The sequence below is a fragment of the Nyctereutes procyonoides genome, unplaced genomic scaffold (assembly GCF_905146905.1).
Source record: "Nyctereutes procyonoides isolate TBG_1078 unplaced genomic scaffold, NYPRO_anot_genome, whole genome shotgun sequence".
Taxonomy (NCBI): Eukaryota; Metazoa; Chordata; class Mammalia; order Carnivora; family Canidae; genus Nyctereutes; species Nyctereutes procyonoides.
In genome coordinates this window covers 6,127,427-6,147,901 of record NW_026575131.1, presented here as the reverse complement: position 1 = coordinate 6,147,901, position 20,475 = coordinate 6,127,427, and the positions used below count along the sequence as shown (strand labels likewise).

The following is a 20,475-nucleotide window of genomic DNA, read 5'->3' as shown; positions in this document are numbered from 1 at the left end:
ATTTTTAATGCAAAATAGAAATATTAACATTTGATATGTTTCTAAGTTTTTTCCTGAGCATACCATATATTCCATGTTTAAACATACTTTTTTATTCTTTTTTATTTATTTATGATAATCACACAGAGAGAGAGAGAGAGAGAGGCAAAGACACAGGCAGAGGGAGAAGCAGGCCCCATGCACCGGAGCCCGACATGGGATTCGATCCCGGGTCTCCAGGATTGCACCCTGGGCCAAAGGCAGGCGCCAAACCGCTGCGCCACCCAGGGATCCCCATATTCCATGTTTATATTCAATTGTTTTCCCCATGTCATTACGTACTCTTTGTTAATATTTTTCATTAATTTTTGAAAATAAAAGTAATACGTGGTCATTTCATAATTCAAAGGGTACAGAAAAGTGTGAGTGGAAATTAAAGGCCTCTGTCCTCAGAATAAAATAAGATTAACAAAGTCCTATTCCTCCTCCTGAAAAGTTTCTGTCCATGTGCTAGCATATATATGTATACACACTACCATTTTAATGACTATAAAATATTCCATTTTAAAAAGGACCATTATATACCAAATAATCTCTTTACTTATTTTTTTAAATATTTTATTTATTTATTCATGAGAGAGAGAGAGAGAGAGAGAGAGAGGCAGAGACACAGGCAGAGGGAGAAGCAGGCTCCACTCAGGGAGCCCGACGTGGGACTTGATCCCAGGTCCCCAGGATCACACCCCAGGCTGCAGGCAGTGCTAAACCGCTGCACCACCAGGGCTGCCCAATCTCTTTACTTATGATTGCTAATTTAAAAACCTATCAACAAGAACATAGAAAATTATCAAAAATGTGTTCTAAATTTTTGTTTTAGTGAACATTATTAAGTGTAAATTGCTGTTCAAATTCCAAATTATTTTCTCATTCTAAAGTACCAGAAGTGGAATTGCTGGGTAGATGATTATAAATATTTTTAAATCTTTTGTTACATCATTGCCACATTGTTCACCACAACATTTATGAGTTTATATTCTCACCACAGATATACTAAAGGAAGCATTTGAAATGAGCTATTCAAAGATGATTAGTTGCTAGCCAGGGCAGGTTTACACAAGAAACAGTCATGATAATTCTGGACTTTTTTGAACAAATTTTGGGGTTTTTTTTGTTTTGTTTTGTTTTGCTTTTTAGGATTTATTTATTTTAGAGAGAGAGTATGTGTGTGCAAGCAGGGGGAGGGGCAGAGGGAGAGGGGGAGAGGGAGAATCCTGAAGCAGACTCCCCACTGAGCACAGAGCCCTATTTGGGACTCCATCCCAGGACCTTGAGATCATGACCTGAGCTGAAATCAAGAGTTGGCCACTTAACCAGTTGAGCTACCCAGGCGCCCCAGCGAGCAATGTTGTTTTATGGGCCTGTGAGACAACAGGGTGTTTTCATCTAGGAAAAAAGCCATTATGGCCTATAACTCACAAGCCAGGTTATTTAAAAACCAGCAATTTATTAGGCTTTAAATTTTTCATTAATTTGTCAAAAAATAACAGTAAGTTGATTGCAGGCTTTGGTTTTTTTAATTATGAAAATTAAAAATGGTACATTTTAAATGTGGATGCTATATAAATGAGTTCCTTCTGGTCTTACACAGACCACTTTAACAGTAGCCAATATCCAGATCTTATTGGATCCTCACAACAATGAAGAAGGTAGCAGCCAGCCATAAATTATTAAAGTCTTATACCTGTGGTTATAATGAGAAGAAAACCCTGCAAATAATTTTAGACTTCCTTAAAAAGAAAAATAGAATTAACCATTGACTAGTTCCCATATCACAAAAGGCAAATCCTTCCCTGATCAAAGTTTGCTTTTGTAGATGAAGTCTACCTACAGGCAGTAGATAAGAATGAATAAACTGGACCCCATGTTTGCATAATACACAGAAATTTGATTCTCTTCTTTACTCAGAGAAGCTGATTGGGTATTGGCCAGAGAAAGAACTGCTCACGTCTTTTCCAGTCCAAAGACTGGACTTCAGTAAGATAATAATCCCAGTCATTTGTAGATGCTGAGGTCAGTATCTCAGATTGTGGCTTATTAGATCATTTATATTATTATATAGTTCTCAATGAGTTCTAATTTTTTTCCCTATCCTGGTCTTTCCAGAAAGGGAAAACATTCATGCAAGCAAGAGGCAGTGATCTAGTAAACAAATTTCTGATCCTACCTAATCTTAAGAAAGGTTCATCATTTTCTTTTGTGTAGTTTACATTGAAGTCTATAGATAGCTTTAGTGATCCCAGAAAGAAGAGCTTTTAGCAGGGGTACCACTGACCTCATTCTGAGCCAGCCTTAGGATCACAGAAGAACTTCGACTGGTGAAGGTGCTGTAACCCTAGACTGAAGGAAGAATGGGAGATGGGCACTCTTACAAGGGTAAGAGTAGGGTGGTAAGGAATTAGGGAGAGTAAGGGCAAGGCATCTCCAGAAGACCCAAAGGGGACTTTTTTTTTTTTTTTTTGGATGAAAGTACCTGATTTGACCCAACTAAGTATTTGCTGAGGAAACTGGAGTTGCTATAGTAAGATCACTGTCATTCAACTTCAAACCTAGAAACTGCTGATATGGTGAGATTTGGTACTTAGATTGGCCTGGTGAGTAGCATCTTTGCTGTTTACTCAGCTCTCAAACCAAGCTAGCTGAGAAAGATGACCTAGTTCTTCTCAAGTTTTTCCTCCTGTCTCTCTCTCTCCGCTGAGCTTGAAGCAAGAAAAAAATGGGACAACAAAGAACAAGAGTCCAGAATCAGATAAAAGACAGCACTTTATACCTCTTTCAGAGCATTTCATATATGTTCTTGTTAGATCCCGACAATTCTCCTATATTTTTATCCTTGTTTCATAGAAGGAAAAGCAAGGGTCATAGACTTAAGCTGTCTGAGATCTAACTAGTGAGCAGTGGGACTGGAGCTGAAACCCATGTGTCCTGTCCCCTTGAAGTGCCCTCTCTGCCACACACCCTATCCCCTGCCACCTGGCTAATGGATCATGGTCACCCTGCTCACACCTGTGTTGGTGGCCACAACCTGTGCTCCCTTCACCATACCCCCTAAGGTATGGGCCCATAATTCAGCAGTAGTGCTTCCTCAGTAGTCATGATAAGTAATAGCTTCCCTTGCTCCCTCTAGGATGGGTGGTGTCAAGAGTAATAAAACTGCCTCCAGCATGGGCATGTTTGCAACTGGCGCCACAGCTTCATGCCAGCCATACTACCAAACTCCCAAAACTACCCAGCAACCAAAGCCAAGTATAAAGCTCAGTAAAACTGACAAGCCCCAGGACACTCCATTGGACTCTTTGCCCCCTTGAGCATTTGCTGTTAAGTGAAGAAAAGCATAGGAAGGTTCCAGCTGGAACTCTGCAACAGGATAAAGCTCTTTTTGTTAATTCAAAACAGTTTGGAATCCATTGCAGTTCTTCCGAAACTTCCAAGATATGGGGGAGGAAATTCACTGGGTTTTACAATATATTTTTTGGGGTAGATTGCCATCACCATCTTAATGACAGAGAAGATGTAAATATTGATACAATGGCCACAGATGGCAAATCATCAGCCTCCTCGTTTACCCTCTTGAGTATGGCTTGGTTATGCAAACCACCTCTATAGCAGCTCCTTCCTTTTCCAGCAATCACAGCCATGTTCTTTCTCTGTGCAGCAACTTTGGACAGCTCTTGGAGTGATCATGGGTGTTTCTGCTGTTGAGTGGGCAGGGAGCTGAGAGAATAGGGCACAAGAAAGGGGAATTGTTCTCATAGCTGTACATTTGCAGATCAAGGAAGAGTTGATGCTCTTAAGACAATCAGGTACATCCTGGTTCTCTCAGGTCAGTAACCCAGGGCTTCTAATTCTTACTCTTGGTCTTGACTATGTATGCGTGTATATATGTGTCTTTTTTAATCTGTTGGAATTAGAATAGAATCAAAGCACAGCATCCAGTCCAGAATATGTACTTAGTAAATGCATATTGAATGCATAGTAGTCAAATGTTAATAATAATAATACTGTCATTGACACAATACTTCACTGTATGCCAGGATATATACTGAGCACTTTACCAATGCTCATAATCTTCGCTTAACCTTTCCTGCAGCTCTGCAAAGTCTGATATTATCCTCATTTTACAAATGGAGAAAATAGAAGTTTAGAGCTCTAAGATTAAGCAGCTTGCCCAAAGTCACAGAGCCAGTAATTGATGAGGCCAAGATTCAGACCTAGGTCTCTCTGACCTTAAAACTGATGCCCTAGGTACTACTGCCTTCCATGTATTGAGATGTGGAAACATCCCAGTTAATTACCTTGGTCTTGGAGTTCTTTGGCAGTTACCAAAAACTACCTATTTCATTTTGCCTCCAAATATTTCAGTCAAGAATTTTCAGGTTGTAGTCTAGATATTTCTTACTAATATACAAAGCTCTGTTTTAACCTAACAAAATGATACCCCAGGTTTGAAAATTGCTGTGGGAAGGAATGGAGCCCAGTATATAACACTGAAGACTGGCGCTGTGTTCTTTTTTTCTAAGATTTTATTCATTTATTCATGAGAGACACACAGAGAGAGGCAGAGACACAACACAGGCAGAGGGAGAAGCAGGCTCCATGCAGGGAGCCCGACGTGGGACTCGATCCCGGGTCTCCAGGATCACGCCCTGGGCCGAAGGCAGCGCTAAACCACTGAGCCACCCGGGCTGCCCTGGTGCTATGTTCTTAAACTTGTTCAGGTAGCATGGCCCTTGGAAATGATGGCATTTGTTTGTAGCACTGGTCACAAAAATTGACGATAAGCTTTAAGTAACTGAGTATGTTCATACTTCATCAGATACCATCTTACACCGGGTTCTAAGAGAGATAAGTGGTTGCAGAAGAAATTTATGAGAGAAATTTAAAATTGTTAAAATACCATCAAGTAACTTCATGTCTTCCTGCCTGTCAGAAGCAATCAAACTAACACTCATTCAGCTGTAGCTGCGAACACCTCATGCCACTTCTCAGGCACAGAGTTTGAGGACCTTAGTTTGAGTATTCCATCTCTCTTCCCCACCCCTCATTGCCCTTCAAAATCTCGAGGATATTTCCAGCTCATGTGTAGTCTTTGCATTTTCTGCAGAACTCTTTTACAAGTTAGAATGGATGATGCAGCAGTTCTCTAGAACAGGAGACAGAGTATCTGTGCCTGAGTGGGCCCACACTTTCCTTGAGGAAACTGCACCTTAAAGAGGCCTCTGATTCTGCAGGACCCAGTCACCCCCCACATCTCTTTGTCTGTTAGCATCATCCTTACTAGTTGACTGGGAGCAGCAGGCACAACTCAAAATAGTTTAGCACACGGTATTAAAAACACCATGAACAACAATAGGCCTGCTTGTTCCTACTCTCCTATGTTAGTTAACTATGCAGCTATCTCTGTCTTATCCATACAATTTTTTGGACAAGACTTAGGTTGGTGTCTAAGTGGCAAAAGTTGTTTTTCTAACTTCTTTCTCATGATACTGAGGATAAACAAAGGTGTCTGATTTCTCATCTGACTAAGCTCTGAGCAGGAGAGTGGAGAGTCAAAGAATGTTACGACATGGTTCCTGTCCCCATCTGGGCCATGATGATGTCAGAGAGTAACAGCATTCATTTTATTAACTGAAAAATATGTAATGGCAACTACAGTGTGTCTGCATAGCCTGCGACACTCTGCTCTCCTGCTCTTCCCACCATGCTGCCATGACCAGTGGGAAAACCTTTGTCAGGTGGCCAGGATGGCTTTGAATAATGACTCAATTAGAATTATCTAGAAGTGTCCCATCAGTTCACTCTTTTCATAACTTTGGTTTAGATAGAGGTGAGGTGTAACTATGAGTTCTTAACTGGCATGCAAATTCTGAAAACCAGAGAGCTGGCAGGGGCATGGAGGGATACAGAGAAGATGAAACATACTAGAATCATCTGAGAAACTTAAAAAAAATACACACATTCATACACACACAGAGGCTTTTGTTGTATGTAGAACATAGAAGCACCTTTCTCTGTGACTGCTTCAGAAGTAAAATCTCTTCCTCAGTGAGTGAGCGCATGATTGTGTTTGACCTCAGAGACAGACATGGGATTGAAAGCCAAACTGCTGAGTCATTCCTATCCCCACACCAGCAGTCTTGGAAAAGGTTCAGTCAGTCAGTCAGTGGGCTGCTTTTTGGAGCACTTTATCATTCTGGGTTCTCACAATGTGTGTTTAAACTCCGGGTGACCCCAGGCAGCCTTCCAGACTGGCACAATCCACCAAGACATTCAGACAGATCATCTGCAAGTGAGGAAGAATGAAACTCAGGACCAGTTCAAGTCACTCATCACAGAGAGGCCAACACAGGTTGTGAAGGCACAGTGTACTCCCAGGGAAAACACCTTTCAAGGTCTTGCCAGATTCACAAATCAGAAAACCAGAAGAGGCAGGATGGAGTATTGGAAAGCTTTGGAATTGCTGGGACACCCGCCTCCACCACTTATTAGATGTGTGATTTCACTCAATTATTTACCTCCCTGGGCCCTAATTTCCTTATCAGTATCACAAGTAAATGAAATAACATTATGTGAAGGCTCTGGCACAGTGCCTGGGACCTGTTAAGCACACAGTAAATGATAATTTTCTCTTTTCCCCTTATGATAGAATTTGAAGTAGCTCTAGGCAATCTTGCCAGTCAGATTTCTTGTAATTCCACCAATAGTCATTCTTAAAATCCTTTATTACCATATAAATACCCCTAGGGAGATATCAGCTAATCCCTTTATCGGCTATCACTTTAAGGGGATTAGTTGTGGATTGAGAAAAAAAAAACCCAGGGGAAAGAGATAACCGCAGGAAGGGACAGAGGCCTGACAAGCTAAGGAGAGAACTATAAGCCCCCTTACCCCTCAAGGAGATAGAGAAAAGCAGGAGTGTGGTAAGTTTCCACACTCCCAAGGTTCTGATAAAGGTTTGGGACATTATGTGTTGAGAGGTCATATTGGAGATTAAAGATCACACCATTGTTTTCAGATCACAGGTTCTTCCAAAGACATCGAAAAGGAAGACATTGAGGGAGAGTTGCTGAGAACAAATACTTGGCTACGTTTTACATTTGGTTATTGGCATTTCTAGAGGTTGAGGAAGCGAGGGAGAGTGGTTGGCTTAGAGGGAGGAGTGTGTCCGGCTTGATGAGAAAGAAGAAATCATTCTCTTTCCTCTCCAGTCTTCCTCTACCTCCCACCCACCCACCCCCCATTTCCAGTTCTGCTCAGAGCCAATGCTGGACATAAAAGGAGCAGAAATTTATCTATATCCCTCAGCTCAAGGGAGATTCACTGCTCTCCTGGTGCTGACACAGAGAAGGGGAACAAACCATGTGGCTGAGCTTCAGTTGAGCAACCTTTAGAACAACAAGGGGACCCTAACTCCCTGGTGAAAAGAGACAGGAAAGACAAGGACTTCCCAAGGGCAGGATGGAGATCTCGAGTAGAATTTCCATTCTGAAAGACCTGGAAATAAAATTAGCCCAAGCTCATTTCACTCCCTGGAGGTACCATTGAACAATGCAAAAAGCTTTGAAGACAGAAAAGAAGAAAGTGCATCTCACCTTGTTATTAGGTATCTTTGTGTCCACTGTTGTAGTTAGAGAGGTGGCTTTTGGGGGTGGTAGCTGAGTGTTTAAGATGAGGGAAGTTGGTGTGGAATGGTTACTCGAATGGGCAGATAAAAGAGAATATTACCTGGCTGGTTTCATTGTGGTGGTCACCCCCTTCATCATCCTGACCACATCCTGTGTGTTATTGTTTTAAGGAGTGGTTGTCGTTTGGACATAGACAGAAAAAGCATTAATCAGGGAAATGTTAGAATGTCAACCCACTCCAGAGTGAAGGACTCTGCTGACTACATGTGGGTTCATGGGAGAATGTGCTTGTTTCAAGAGATCTTTATCTGTTTGATAACACATTTACAAGACCTCCCAGTTATGTGGTTCCCTTGCCCAGATAGCCACCATCAACTGCATTTCTCCTAAAATTACCACCATGCAGCCTTCTGATTAATTTAGGCTTGCCCTGCTGGGATTCCTAATACCAAATCTCTTGCAAGGTGCAGCCCCAGGAGGGGAAAGGGAAAAAACATTTGGAAGGGGAAGCAGAGAGATGACTGAAAAGAAAGGAGCAATGAAAGGAGAAAGAACAGGAAAGATAGAGGACCCAGGAAAATTAAAGAAAAGAGAGAAGAAAGCAAGGAAAAAGAGGCAAGTGATATAATGCTATTATAAATAGAAATAGCTACCTCACTATGTGTCAGAAATTGCCCTAGCACTTTCCATCTATTAACTCATTTAATCCTCCTGACAACACTATGAGCTGCATTACTCTTGTGTCTCCATTTTTAAAATGAGGAAACCAAGGCACAGAATGTTAAGGAACTTACTCAGGGTTACCCAGCAAGTAAGTTTTAAGGCTGGGATTCCAACCGCTTCTCATTGAGCCACTAGTGCTTACTTTTGGCTGTACATTAGAATCACCTGGGAGCTTTTAAAAACCTTGAAGGTCATACCCCAGACCAAGCCAATCAGAATCTCTAGAGCTGGGACCCAGGTATTAGTTTGCAGGGTTTTAATCTCCCCATGTGATTTCAGTGTGTAGCCAAAGCAGAGAATCACTGCAGTCCATCAAGGTCCAGTTGAAACTTAAATATGAGAAGAACACACGTGAAACTTTCTTACAAGAACATGGAAAGGAACTGCTATAGGCCATACCATAGTTTACCGAAGATAAAGTTGGCTGAATTCACAGTTTTGCCTAATGTGCTTACCATGATTCCAATAGATCAGAAAACAACTGCAGAATCCCTAACACCATCACTTCAGGGAAGAAGTGAAACGGGGTGCCCTGGCTTCCTTTATTACTGCTCTAAACTGTCTTTGCTTTTATGCATCCAACTACAAGAATGAGAACCTGCCCAAATCCCTCATACGTGAGTCTGCATCAGGAATTTTTTTGTGTGTGTGCTCCTGAGTTGTGCTCTTACCAGAATCAGTTCAGGAATCTTCCTCTTCCCAACTGTGTATGCTGGGAAAGCCCAACCCAGCCTACACTCCAGACCTGGTCCTGGTGGAAACTTTTTATTTGAACAAACCGAGAGAATATTCCTATCTCACAGAATCCCTTTACCTTGCTCATTCTCATCACGACCTTATGAAAGAAATACCATTGTCTTTAAAAAAAAAAGCCAAACTCCAGAAAAGATGAAAGGACTTGTCCAAAGTCACATAGAAAGTAGGTGGAAGAGAGACAGGACTTCAAATCTTCACTTTCCAAATCCATTGCTCTTTTCAACACATCTGTGAACTTAGGAAGACTAGAATAAAGGAAATTGGAAAGGAAGTGTAAAAGGAAGCCCTACCTCCCCTTTGGTTTTCACCAGGCACCTGAACTAAGTAAGGCCTTTCATTGTCTGTGGATCAATTTACAGCTGCCCAGCTATCATACTTCTTGTTTTCTAAATCCCCTGGATAGTCCTTTCCAGATTAGTCTTTATCAGAAAGGCAATAGACATAGATTGGAAAAGCCTTAATAGCAGCTCCTAGAATAGAGACAAAACCATCCACTTTGGGTTTTCTGCCTTTCTCTCCAGAAGACCCCACCAGGGCCCTCTGATTCCCTGGACGCCTGCTGAGAAAATCTGTGCTTGGGAAATGCCTGGCCCAGGTGGCTGATCCCAGGAGGGTCAAGAGAATTAGAATCTTCTTCAGCTCTCACTCCACATAATGCAGCCAGATCTGGATACGATGGGAGTTTTGTAGGTTTGCTCATAATCAGCAGCCCTCCATAATCAGTTCCAGCACTGTGTGAGTGGGGACCGGAAAGGTTGCTTTCCCAATTCTTTGCAGCCTGGGAGTAAGGAACCAGTAATTGACTCCAGCTTCCTTGAGTGTTGTGTCCTGGAGTATGTGAGTCAACACTCACTTTCCCAGAAGGGCCTTCTAGGCAACCTAGGCCAATAAATGGGGTTCTTTGACCCTGACCCAATTCCAGACTTCAACTCTGACCCTCAGCCAGGTGCAGGAAGAAGATCTCTGTCAGGCCTTCTGAAAACAGTATCTTAGCAGGTACTGGGGAATGGAGAGGGAAGGTCAAGGACCCAGGATGGCTCCAGGTGCTGGCACAGACCTGCACATTTGTGATGTCCAGCTTAGCTCAGCAAGTATTTGTGTGTGCAAGGAAAGTGGAAGGAAAAAGAGGAGAGGGCACAGGGAAGGCCTTAGAGCAGGGTAGAAGGTGGGGAGCAGCCCTGGCAAATACCTTTTGCCTTTGATTCTAGAGATTGCTTTAAGACCAAGGGAAGCTATTTAGTTTTTTAAAGAAGAGAAGCCAAGTGTTTTAAATTTAAAGTGTAAGCCTGTTAATGTACTTTTCTAATTAAGTTTTGAGTGTATTTCCCCAGTTTAATTATGTGAATTATGTATTTACAGACTAGAAAATTGAGGCTTGGTGGCCTTGATCAGTTTGCCCAGGGTCACAGAGCTGGTTAAAGTAGACTACTTTTTACACTCAACTGCACTCGATTTTGCCCTGATGGAGGCTCAGTAAAGGGGACAGAGACAGATCTGTAAATGATCTAACTTGTCACTGGAGAAAATATAAATCAGTGGCCACAAAATTTCAGCCATTCAGCCAAACTTCATCTGTCACATAATAAAAAAAATAATAACTTGCCAAAGAGGGACTTGAAAATCCAAACCAGATCCTTTTCCACTCCTAGAGGAGCCAGTTCCATTACACTGCACCCAAGCCAAGTGTTTCCAGCAAGCCTGATCAGCTGCATTTTAGGGTTTGGTTGTTTGAGCTGTCATGATAAATGAAACCTACTAGATTAATGTAATCTCTGCAGAAGTTCTGACTGATGCTGCCCAAGAGGAAGGAAGAAGGAGATAGCATTCTAAGGAGCCAGTGTCCCAGTGAGCAGAGGTTCTACACAAGGGTGTGGGGTCCCAGCCCATGAAGGAGCCACATTCAACACCCGCCTTCCCACAAAATGCTGCCATTTCAGATGCACATGCATTTGCATAGCTACGGAGGGCTATTGAAATCTGGAATATTCATCAGGGAGAGAGGATCAGCAATCATTAAACGAAGGCACCAGTCCAGGATTTGTCAGGGGCTAAAGCATCAGGGTTTTCATGATTGCATGGCAATTGTGAGAAAGGCGCAGGTCCTCCAGGGGCACAGTTCTCTAGGCCAGGACTGCATCATTTGTTTCTTTCTTAGAATCTGAGATTTTTGCAAACTTAAATGCTGGGGTGGGGTGGGGGGTGGTGAGGGGAGAGAGGAAGTATACTTATTCCAATCAATGGAATAAGTAGAAGTTAGAAAACAGAAATCAACTCAAAGTTTCCTTTGTAATTAAAGAGGAGGAAGGGAGAGAATGAAAAGAAACTTAATTTAAAAGAATGTCTAGAGTTCTGAAAATTCCACTGTGAGTCCCTGCTACCATTTCTCTCCTGTACCTCACCTCAGTGGATAAAGGTTCCTAGAGTTTATTAGAAACAAGAAAACACTGTTTGGGACACCTGGGTGGCTCAGTGGTTTAGTGCCTGCCGTCAGCCCAGGGCATGATCCTGGAGTCCCGGGATTGAGTCCCACGTCAGGCTCCTTGCATGGAGCCTGCTTCTCCCTCTGCCTGTGTCTCTGTGTCTCTCATGAATAAATAAATAAAAATCTTTAAAGAAAAAAAAAAAGAAAAGAAAAGAAAAGAAAACACCGTGCCTTCTTCATTGCATTGTTCACCAACCAGGAGAATTGTACTTTTCAATCCAGGACTCTTAGCCAGAACAACCTTCTTGCTCATTAACTCAGCCAACTGAGTACTTCCTGTGTTTCTACCAGAGGCTCAGAGATTATCAATAGTGTCTGCCCTCTGATACCTCATGACCTCGTAGGGAACATAAAGAAGAAAACCAGTACTTATGGTGTGATTTATAAATACAATATAGTTATAATACAGTGTTTGAAATTAAACAGACTTAGATTCAAATTTCAGTTCTGCCATTTACTAGGAAGTAGCAGATCTTGGGCAAGATTTAACACCTTTCTCTAAATCTTTGTTTTTCCCTCTATAGAACACTGGCCTTGTGGAGTTTTTGTGAAAATCAAATGATCTATTATGTATAAAGCCCTTAGCTCATTCTTTGGAAAATGATAACCATTCAATAAATGTAATCTACTAGTATGATGGAGATTGAAGTGTTTATAGGGTGCAATGGGTCCAGAGAAAGGGGGTTGGAAGAATAGGGGAGAGGAAGGGATAATGTCAAGGAGGGTTTCCAGAACATAGTGACACAGGCTATATTTTGAGGAACAGGTTGAAGTCAGTAAGATGGGTAAAGGGAAAGGAAGGCTGTTTCATGAGAGAAGGACAGAATCTGTATAAGCACAGTCGTGACAGAAAATAGGATTTTTGATGGACTTAGTTTGGTAATAGCCTAATATGGCTAGAACAGAAGGATGGTTTCAGAAAATGAGACTAGAGGCTGAAAGGTATAAAGGTAAGTAGGGCCTCCTGGCTGGTTCAGTTGGTAGAACTTGCACCTCTTGATCTTGGGGTCATGAGTTGATGCCCCAGATTGAGTGTACAGATTACTTTGAAAACGTTAAAAAAAAGTTTTTTTTAGGGGCACCTGGGTGGCTCAGTTAAGCATCTCCCTTCAGCTCAGATCATGATGCCAGTATCCTGGGATTGAGCCCCATGTGGCTCCCTGCTCAGCGGGGAGCCTGCTATTCCTTCTCCCTCTGCTTTTCCCCCTGCTTGTGCTCAGTCTCTCTCTCTGTCTCTCTCTCTCTGTCAGATAAATAAATAAATTTTAAAATGTTTTTTAAATAAATAAAAGTTAAGTAAAAGCTTTTTACAATGCTTTAGAAAGAAGGGGAAGAGATAAAATTAGAAAACAAGGGTGAATAGCCTTCAAGATCTGAAATTTGGAATCAGCACAAGGTATCAGGTGCTGTTACCTGATGTCCTGAATGGCGTACAAAAACTCTGCACCCCTTCTCATGAGCTTTAGTAAGAAAACCCTATATCCTAACCACAGTGCAACAGGCCTGAGAAATTACAAAATAAAACTTAGAAGTTAGAAAATAAAAACAAACACCCACATTTTCCACTTGGAAATTTCAAAGCATGCTTCTATGTAACCTTAGATTAAAAATGAAATCAAAATAGTAAGACTATTTAGGAAAGAGCTATGAGCATACTATTTACCCAAGCCTATGGGATGAAACCAAAGTGGTACTCAGAGGAAATTTTAGAGTTTTAAATGCATCTATCAGAAAACAAGAAATACTAAAACTAAATGAATTAAGCATTCCACTCAAGAAGCCAGAAAAAGGTTTCTTTAACCTAAAGAAAGTTAAAAGAAAAAATTAATTTTTTTTAATTTATTTATGAGAGTCACAGAGAGAGAAAGAGAGAGAGGCAGAGACATAGGCAGAAGGAGAAGCAGGCTCCATGCACTGGGAGCCCGACGTGGGATTCGATCCCGGGTCTCCAGGATCGTGCCCTGGGCCAAAGGCAGGCGCCAAACCGCTGCGCCACCCAGGGATCCCTAAAAGAAAAAATTAATTTGAAAACAAGATAGAATTTTTAAAAGAGTTGATGAATAAAACCAAAAGCTGTGTTTCTTTAAAAAGAAAAAGAAGCCTTTAGCAAATCAGATTTTATTTTATTTTATTTTATTTTATTTTATTTTATTTTATATAAAGATTTTATTTATTTATTCATGAGAGATAGAGAGAGAGGCAGACATAGGCAGAGGCAGAAGCAGGCTCCCTGCAGGGAGCCCAATGTGGGACCTGATCCCAGAACTCTGAGATCATGCCCTGAGCCAAAGGCAGATACCCAACCACCTGAGCCACCCAGGCGTCCCGCATATCAAATTTTTAAGTGAGAGAATATACAAAATAAAAAGCATTCAGTTATAAATAAAAATAAGAAATTTAAAATTCTAAAATAATATTATGTATAATTCTATTCCAATATGAATTACAAAATTTTACTTTTAATAAAGAGTAAAATGGTCTTTACTAAATCTTGATTAAGCTCTTTACTAAAGAGATTAAAAGCTGTAGAAGAAAAATTAAAGGTAGACCAAGATTTACCATCAGGTTCAGGTGGTTCTGCCAGTGAATTCCAAGAAGCCAGTAAGGAATAGATCCTTACTACATAGAAATAGAAGGAAAATTTCTCAACTCAGTCTAGAAAGCTAGTTAACATATCAAAACAGACAAAGGATGGCACAAAAAAGACAACTCTGGGCCAATCTCACAAATTTTAAAGCCCTAAGGAAAATAGGAGCAAATGAGTACAGCAATATAAGGAAATATCTTAATATAATTTACTAGATTAAGATAAATCCATTCAGTTATCTCTTTAGAAAGCAAAAGTTTAAAGCATTTGATGAAATGTCACAGCATTCCTGAATAAAACAAATTAAAAACTTTATAACTCTTGAAAAGCCAGGAGTAAAACATATCCACTATAATCTCTGGTAAACATCATACTTGTGGTAAGCCAGTAGAAGCATTTTCTTCATGGTTAGGAGTGAAACAAGAATACCTCCCCTCCTACCGCTACTATTATTTAATACCATACTAGAGGTATTAGCCAATACACTGTGGCTAGAAAAAGAAATGAGAAGTGTAAACACTGGGAAAGAAGAAATAAATGAAGTTATCAGTATTTGCAGATATAATAGTCTAGCCAAAATAGAAAAATAAATCCACGATAACTGTTAGAACTGACAAGAGTCTAGGAAATTGGAATATATTCAGTATACTAAAATCAATACATTTTTTGTAAGCACCGGTAGGGATAGATTAGAAAAGATCCTGAATCCTATAGAATCCTATAAAGAAAAAAAATAAAGGACACTGTAAAGTATTTAGGGATTCATCTAACAGGATCTTCATGAAGAAAAACATAAAAAGTTTAAAGGTGTCATTTAAGTCCACTATTTAAAAATTCAAATAAGGAAAGTTTAAAGAAGAAAGTGAAAATTCCCTCACCGCTTGGAAGAAACCTCTGTTAAAATCTAGGGCTCTATCCTTCCAAACTGTATTTAAAACGATGGCTTGTCTCATTGAAAACATATATGGCATATTAAGGAAAAAAGAAGACAAAGCTGATTTTAAAAGTGTACCTACAGCTGTGGTGAGCAAGTAAGTAGAGATTTAGAAAACACAGACTCATCAGGAAGGGACAGAAGTTAAAAATGAGATTTCCGAGCAAGTAGAAACCTACTGGCGGAAGAGTCCGCAGTCAGGGGAGGATTGCATTGCCATTGTGTGTTTGTCAACTGAGCAGGCAATAGATTATGCCCCAGCCAGGAAACGATGCCCCCCGGAAGTTCTGCTGGTCTTGGTTTCAACCTGTACCCCCATATGCAGTTCTTGCCCACGGTCTACTTACCCTCTCTCCCCACTGTATTTTAGAACCAGAGCAAAACAAGCCAATAAAAAGACAGGTTAGAGTAGCTTGGCTGAAAATGCCTCAGATGTAGGGCCAGAGAATTCTGTAACTGAACCTCCTGTTCTTCTCCCTTTCCTGCCCCCAGACCGCCCAGGTTTGCTGAATGTGAAGCCCATTGAGGACATACAGGACAACCTGCTACAAGCCTTGGAGCTCCAGCTCAAGCTGAACCACCCCGAGTCCTCTCAGCTCTTTGCCAAGCTGCTCCAGAAAATGACAGACCTCAGACAAATTGTAACAGAACATGTGCAGCTATTGCAAGTCATAAAGAAAACAGAGACAGACATGAGCCTTCACCCACTCCTACAAGAAATATACAAGGACTTGTATTAGCAGAGAAGTCCAAATTCACTGACAACGTTTTCCTTCTTCCGATTGCACTATTTTGAGGGGAAATCTGACACCTAAAAAATTTACTGTGAAAAAGCATTTTAAAAAGAAAAGGTTTTAGAATAAATAGATCTATTTTATGCATATTGTTTATAAAAATACATTTACAATTTACTTTTAATATTAAAAATTACCATATTATGAAATTGCTGGTTGTGTTTGAAGACTGAGTCTTTATGTGTCCTCTACCCTCCTCACACCGCCAGGCTTATTTCCTTTTATTCCCTTCCTTCCTTCCTTCCTTCCTTCCTTCCTTCCTTCCTTCCTTCCTTCCTTCCTTCCTTCCTTTCTTCTTTTTTTAAGATATATTTATTTTGGAGAGAGAGAGCATGGGTAGGGGCAGAGGAAGAGGGAGAGAAGCAGACTCCCCGCTGAGCACAGAGCCTGATGTGAGGCTCCATCTTGTAACCATGAGATCATCATCTGAGATGAAATCAAGAGGTGGGCTCTCAACCAACTGAGGCACCCCATCTTCTTTCTTACACATTTTTAAAAATTTGAATGGAACTGCTGCTCAGCTTTCATTCTCAGTAAATTAATTTTTCACTCAATTTACAACTTCTCTGAACTCTCCATCTGCCTTAAACAACCACAACTAAGAAAAGAAGGAAAACATCAGGACCAAAAACCTTTGAGAGCATGTGTTTCTTACCCTAGATGTGCAAGTCTGTGGCATAGCCTTATACCTACCAAGAATCCAGTCATCTTCCACAGACCCCCATCAAGATTTCCACTCACCATGAGCAACCTACTGACAGGGTGCCAAGGGATACACCATACACCCAGTGGCAAGCACCAACTTCTAGAAGCTGTGGGTAACAGAAGTGTTTGAAGATTTGGCACCTGCCAAAAAGAAGTTATAGTTAAATTGAGGAGAAAAGATTCATCTTTCTTAAAAACAGATTATAATAGTATAATCATGTGCCCAATAAATGGCTCACACTCCATAAGTAGTGTAAGAGTTCAAAGGAAGTAAGGATTGATGAAGATTGGATTAGTTGAGTGTGACTCTAAATTCATTGAAGTGGGCCTGAGAGAATGTGCTGGATTTGGGATAGGTAGATAGTAGGAGAAAAGACATTCCAGGAAAGCAAAACAGAACACCAACAAGAGAAACCAAAAACCAAACATGAATGAGGGAGAAGAGCCACATTCTGATTCTGATGGACATGGATGAGTTTTGCTATCGTTACTCCTACAATCCTCCTTGGGACCCCCTTGCCCAGAGATCTTTTGCTTTTCTAACCTCAAAGGCTAATTATCTGTATCATTTAGGTGATTGCATGCCTCCCCAGCATGCAGACAGTATGTTGCCTAAAAGGGCCTTCCTTCTTGGCACGTGAATAGATTCATTGATCAGAGCCACCAGTTCACTAACGTTGCCTATCCGTGAACTCATGATACTATGACTTCGAAGGGTACTTTACAAACAAACTCTCCTGCAGTCTTTCTCCTCCAGGATGGTTATGTTCACTGACCAAAATTATTTCCCTGGTACTCCTCCCTTAGTTTATCTTTCTTTATAATAAGGCACTGATACTGGGGCACCTGGGTGGCTCAGTGGTTGAGCGTCTGCCTTTGGCTCGTGTCATGGTCCCAGGGTCCTGGAATCGAGTTCCGCGGGGAGCCTGCTTCTCCCTCTGCCTATGTCTCTGCCTTTCTCTCTCTCTCTCTCTCTCTCTCTGTCACTCATGAATAAATAAATAAAACCTTTAAAAATAAATAAGGCACTGATACTTAGAAGAACATAACTTCACATTTGAGGCTTTCAGGCCAAAACAGCAGGAAAGACCTTTTCATCCTTTACCTAAAAATAAACATCTCCAAAGAGTCTGTTACAGAAGCGAGTCCTGACCACAACCCTAAAAATGTAAGATCCCTAACCCTTGAAGAGCCACGACTTCCCAGTTCAAAACTTTAGTAGCTGCAACCACAGCTTTTTGGGACCAGCGACTGAAGTCCTTGTCAAAGTGTTAACACCAGGAGGGAGAGTAACAAACTCGGTCCATCACATGGCAATTTTTTCCCTTGATGCCAAACATCAGGATATCCTGAAACATCCCCATGACTGACTAGAGGCTCACCACTGTTCCATGTGGAGAGTTTATCATCCAGGAGATCTTGAAGGAAAAAAAGAAAAGAAAGAACGTGTGTGAGCAGTAGACGAGGTGAGGATTCCACCTCAGAGGAGATCCCTTGTTTACAAGATTTCTCAAACAAAAAGTCTTTCAGCACGCTGCTGCTGCGCTCTGCTCCCACCAGCATCGAGCGAGCGGCCGGTCCAAACCCTCCCTACATTCTCCGCTGTGGCTGCCAACGCAGGACGAGGGAGCCGTTCTCCGCTCTTTGGCACCGATGGTTAGCATTGAATAGCTTTTAAACCCTGGCAGCTCGCAAGTTCCCATCTCTCCGACTTCTTCCCTGTGGTTTGGATTGTCATTTGTTAAATACTTTACAACACATCTTATACAGCCTCCAAAGCTCCTGCTCCTCTCTCTGGTCTCTCTTCCCCCACAGGATGATTCACAAGTTCATCAACAAATGTATCATCGGTTATTCATAGTGCTTTCTCCGGACATAAACACACTTAGGGATTTGTGTTAATAAAAATAGGAAGAAAAGTAACTTTGGTCAAGAGTCCAAAAAGAGAGAGGGGGGTGATTCAGGGCTCCCGTGAGAGCCCTACCCCTAGCACTGCCCTTGACTCTGGCCTGGCTCCTCACCCCCACCCCAAGCCCACCCCCATCTGCAGCTCCCCGCTGTCCATGGAGCACATATCTGCACACCCCGTTGTTCTGTAGCTACCATCAAAAACTGGGCAGATCTGAGTATCTGGCTTCTTTTTAAAAATTTGGGTGAGGAACAAGAGGAGGGGGTCTGCAGTAAGAACTCACAGAATTGGGACGCACTAGCCAGTGCCACTACTGCAAATTCTGGAACCCAGGAGGATGGCCACATCTGTGCCACTGAAGAAAAAAGGGAGGAGGGGGAACTAGGCTTCTGTGGTAGGCCTACTTGGTTGCTACTGGATTCCAGTGACTTTTCCTCATCTCCCTAGAGGCTAACGAAGGCAAACCCTTATTATGGGCAGGCCCTACTTGCTGGATATCCACTACTAACTGTGTGGTGCTGATACAGCGGGCCAAGGGTGAGAAAGAGTTGGAAATTGGCCCCTAGATACTATTCCCTTCAAAGTACCCACTGGGGAGCAGGGGTGGAGGCTTCTAAAGAAAGCCAACTTAAGTCCTAAATCCCAAAAGAACCAAAGTGTGTTGCCAGCAGGATCATCCCCCATTGCTTCTCTTCCCTCTTTCCCACCCACTCGCTGGAACAGTTTGGGGCTGTGAGACAGACCAAGATGCCTGTTCCTCACTAGGTAGCCGCCTCCCTATTTGTCTCTGTCCTCTCCACATCCTGGTTCCCAGCCCTGGCTGCTGCTGTCTCTATTCACATTATTAGCACTGTTATTATCTGCGTATCAGTCCTCACCAGGCGATTGTATATGGAAGGCCAACCATTTTAATGCTTATTGAAATGAACTAAAATAGCAGTATCTTAGCACTGAGACTGTCAGATGTCATCTCATCCCACCTCATTTGTGAACATGTATTCAGCTCATGCTCCAGACCCCATGCCACCATATGAGGAGGAGGGGAACTAGGCCCTGCCCTCAAGGGGCTCATAGTCTGGATGAAGTCAGATGCATTATTAAGCTCAGCCAAAGTGATGAATCGCCTAGAGGTGTGAAAAAAGGATTCATGGGGGATGTGGGTGGACTCAGAAGAGTAAAAGCACATCACGTGTTCAGAAAGCAGCAAGAAGTTAGATATGCCTACCATAGCCGAGGTGGTGAGAAGTGAATGTGGCCAGGTCAGCGTCAGATTTTAACAAGGGAGCTACCTTGGACTGTATTTGTAAGCAACTGGGATCCAGTGGATAGTGCCAGGTGGAAGAGCGACATGATCAAGTTTGCATGTTGGGAAGTCAGCTCTCTAAAATGTCAGATCCCTTCTGCAATGCTTCTAACAGCTGTCTAACCCCTGAACAACTATCTTACGAGTTGGGGGGCTCTCTCCCTTCCAAGTCCCTTGATGATTTCCATCTGCTGCCCCTGGGGTCACACATACCACATGCTTGTTCCTGCACCCTAGAGGTTCTGACTCCCCTCGTCCTCTTCAATCTTTTGGCTCCATCTCAAGGTCCCCAGCTCCCTCCCTCCTTGCTGTCCATTTCCTAATGCTCCTAGGAGCTGGGGCCTCACATCCCCCTAACCGACAATGTTCCTCTGCCTTGATGGCAAAGTCACCGCTACCCCCATGTAACAAAACTTTCAGGCCCTACACTCATTTCCAGGCCAGCCCTGCATTTGTCATAGAATTCTAGAAAATTCAAGCTCAAAGGAGCTAAGCTATTCAAATGACAGGTGAGAACCTTGAGAATCAAAGAAGTTAAGTGATAAGCCCAAGACCCTAGGAGTCTACTAGGATTAATTTATTCAAAGGTGTTATATTTCATACATACTCTTATCAACCCTG

At 42.0% G+C, this 20,475-nt stretch overlaps 1 protein-coding gene across 7 annotated transcripts in view; it reads left to right on the top strand.

Moving 5' to 3' along the window:
* PPARG (peroxisome proliferator activated receptor gamma) overlaps positions 1-16,089 on the top strand; it is a 131,288-nt gene extending 115,199 nt beyond the window's left edge. For all 7 annotated transcript variants that reach the window (XM_055343632.1, XM_055343636.1, XM_055343635.1 and 4 more), the window contains one exon: positions 15,636-16,089. In XM_055343632.1, the coding sequence (XP_055199607.1) occupies positions 15,636-15,883 (248 nt within the window). In that variant the 3' untranslated portion in view covers positions 15,884-16,089. The remainder of the gene's footprint in view (positions 1-15,635) is intronic.
* The last annotated feature ends 4,386 nt before the right edge of the window (positions 16,090-20,475 follow it).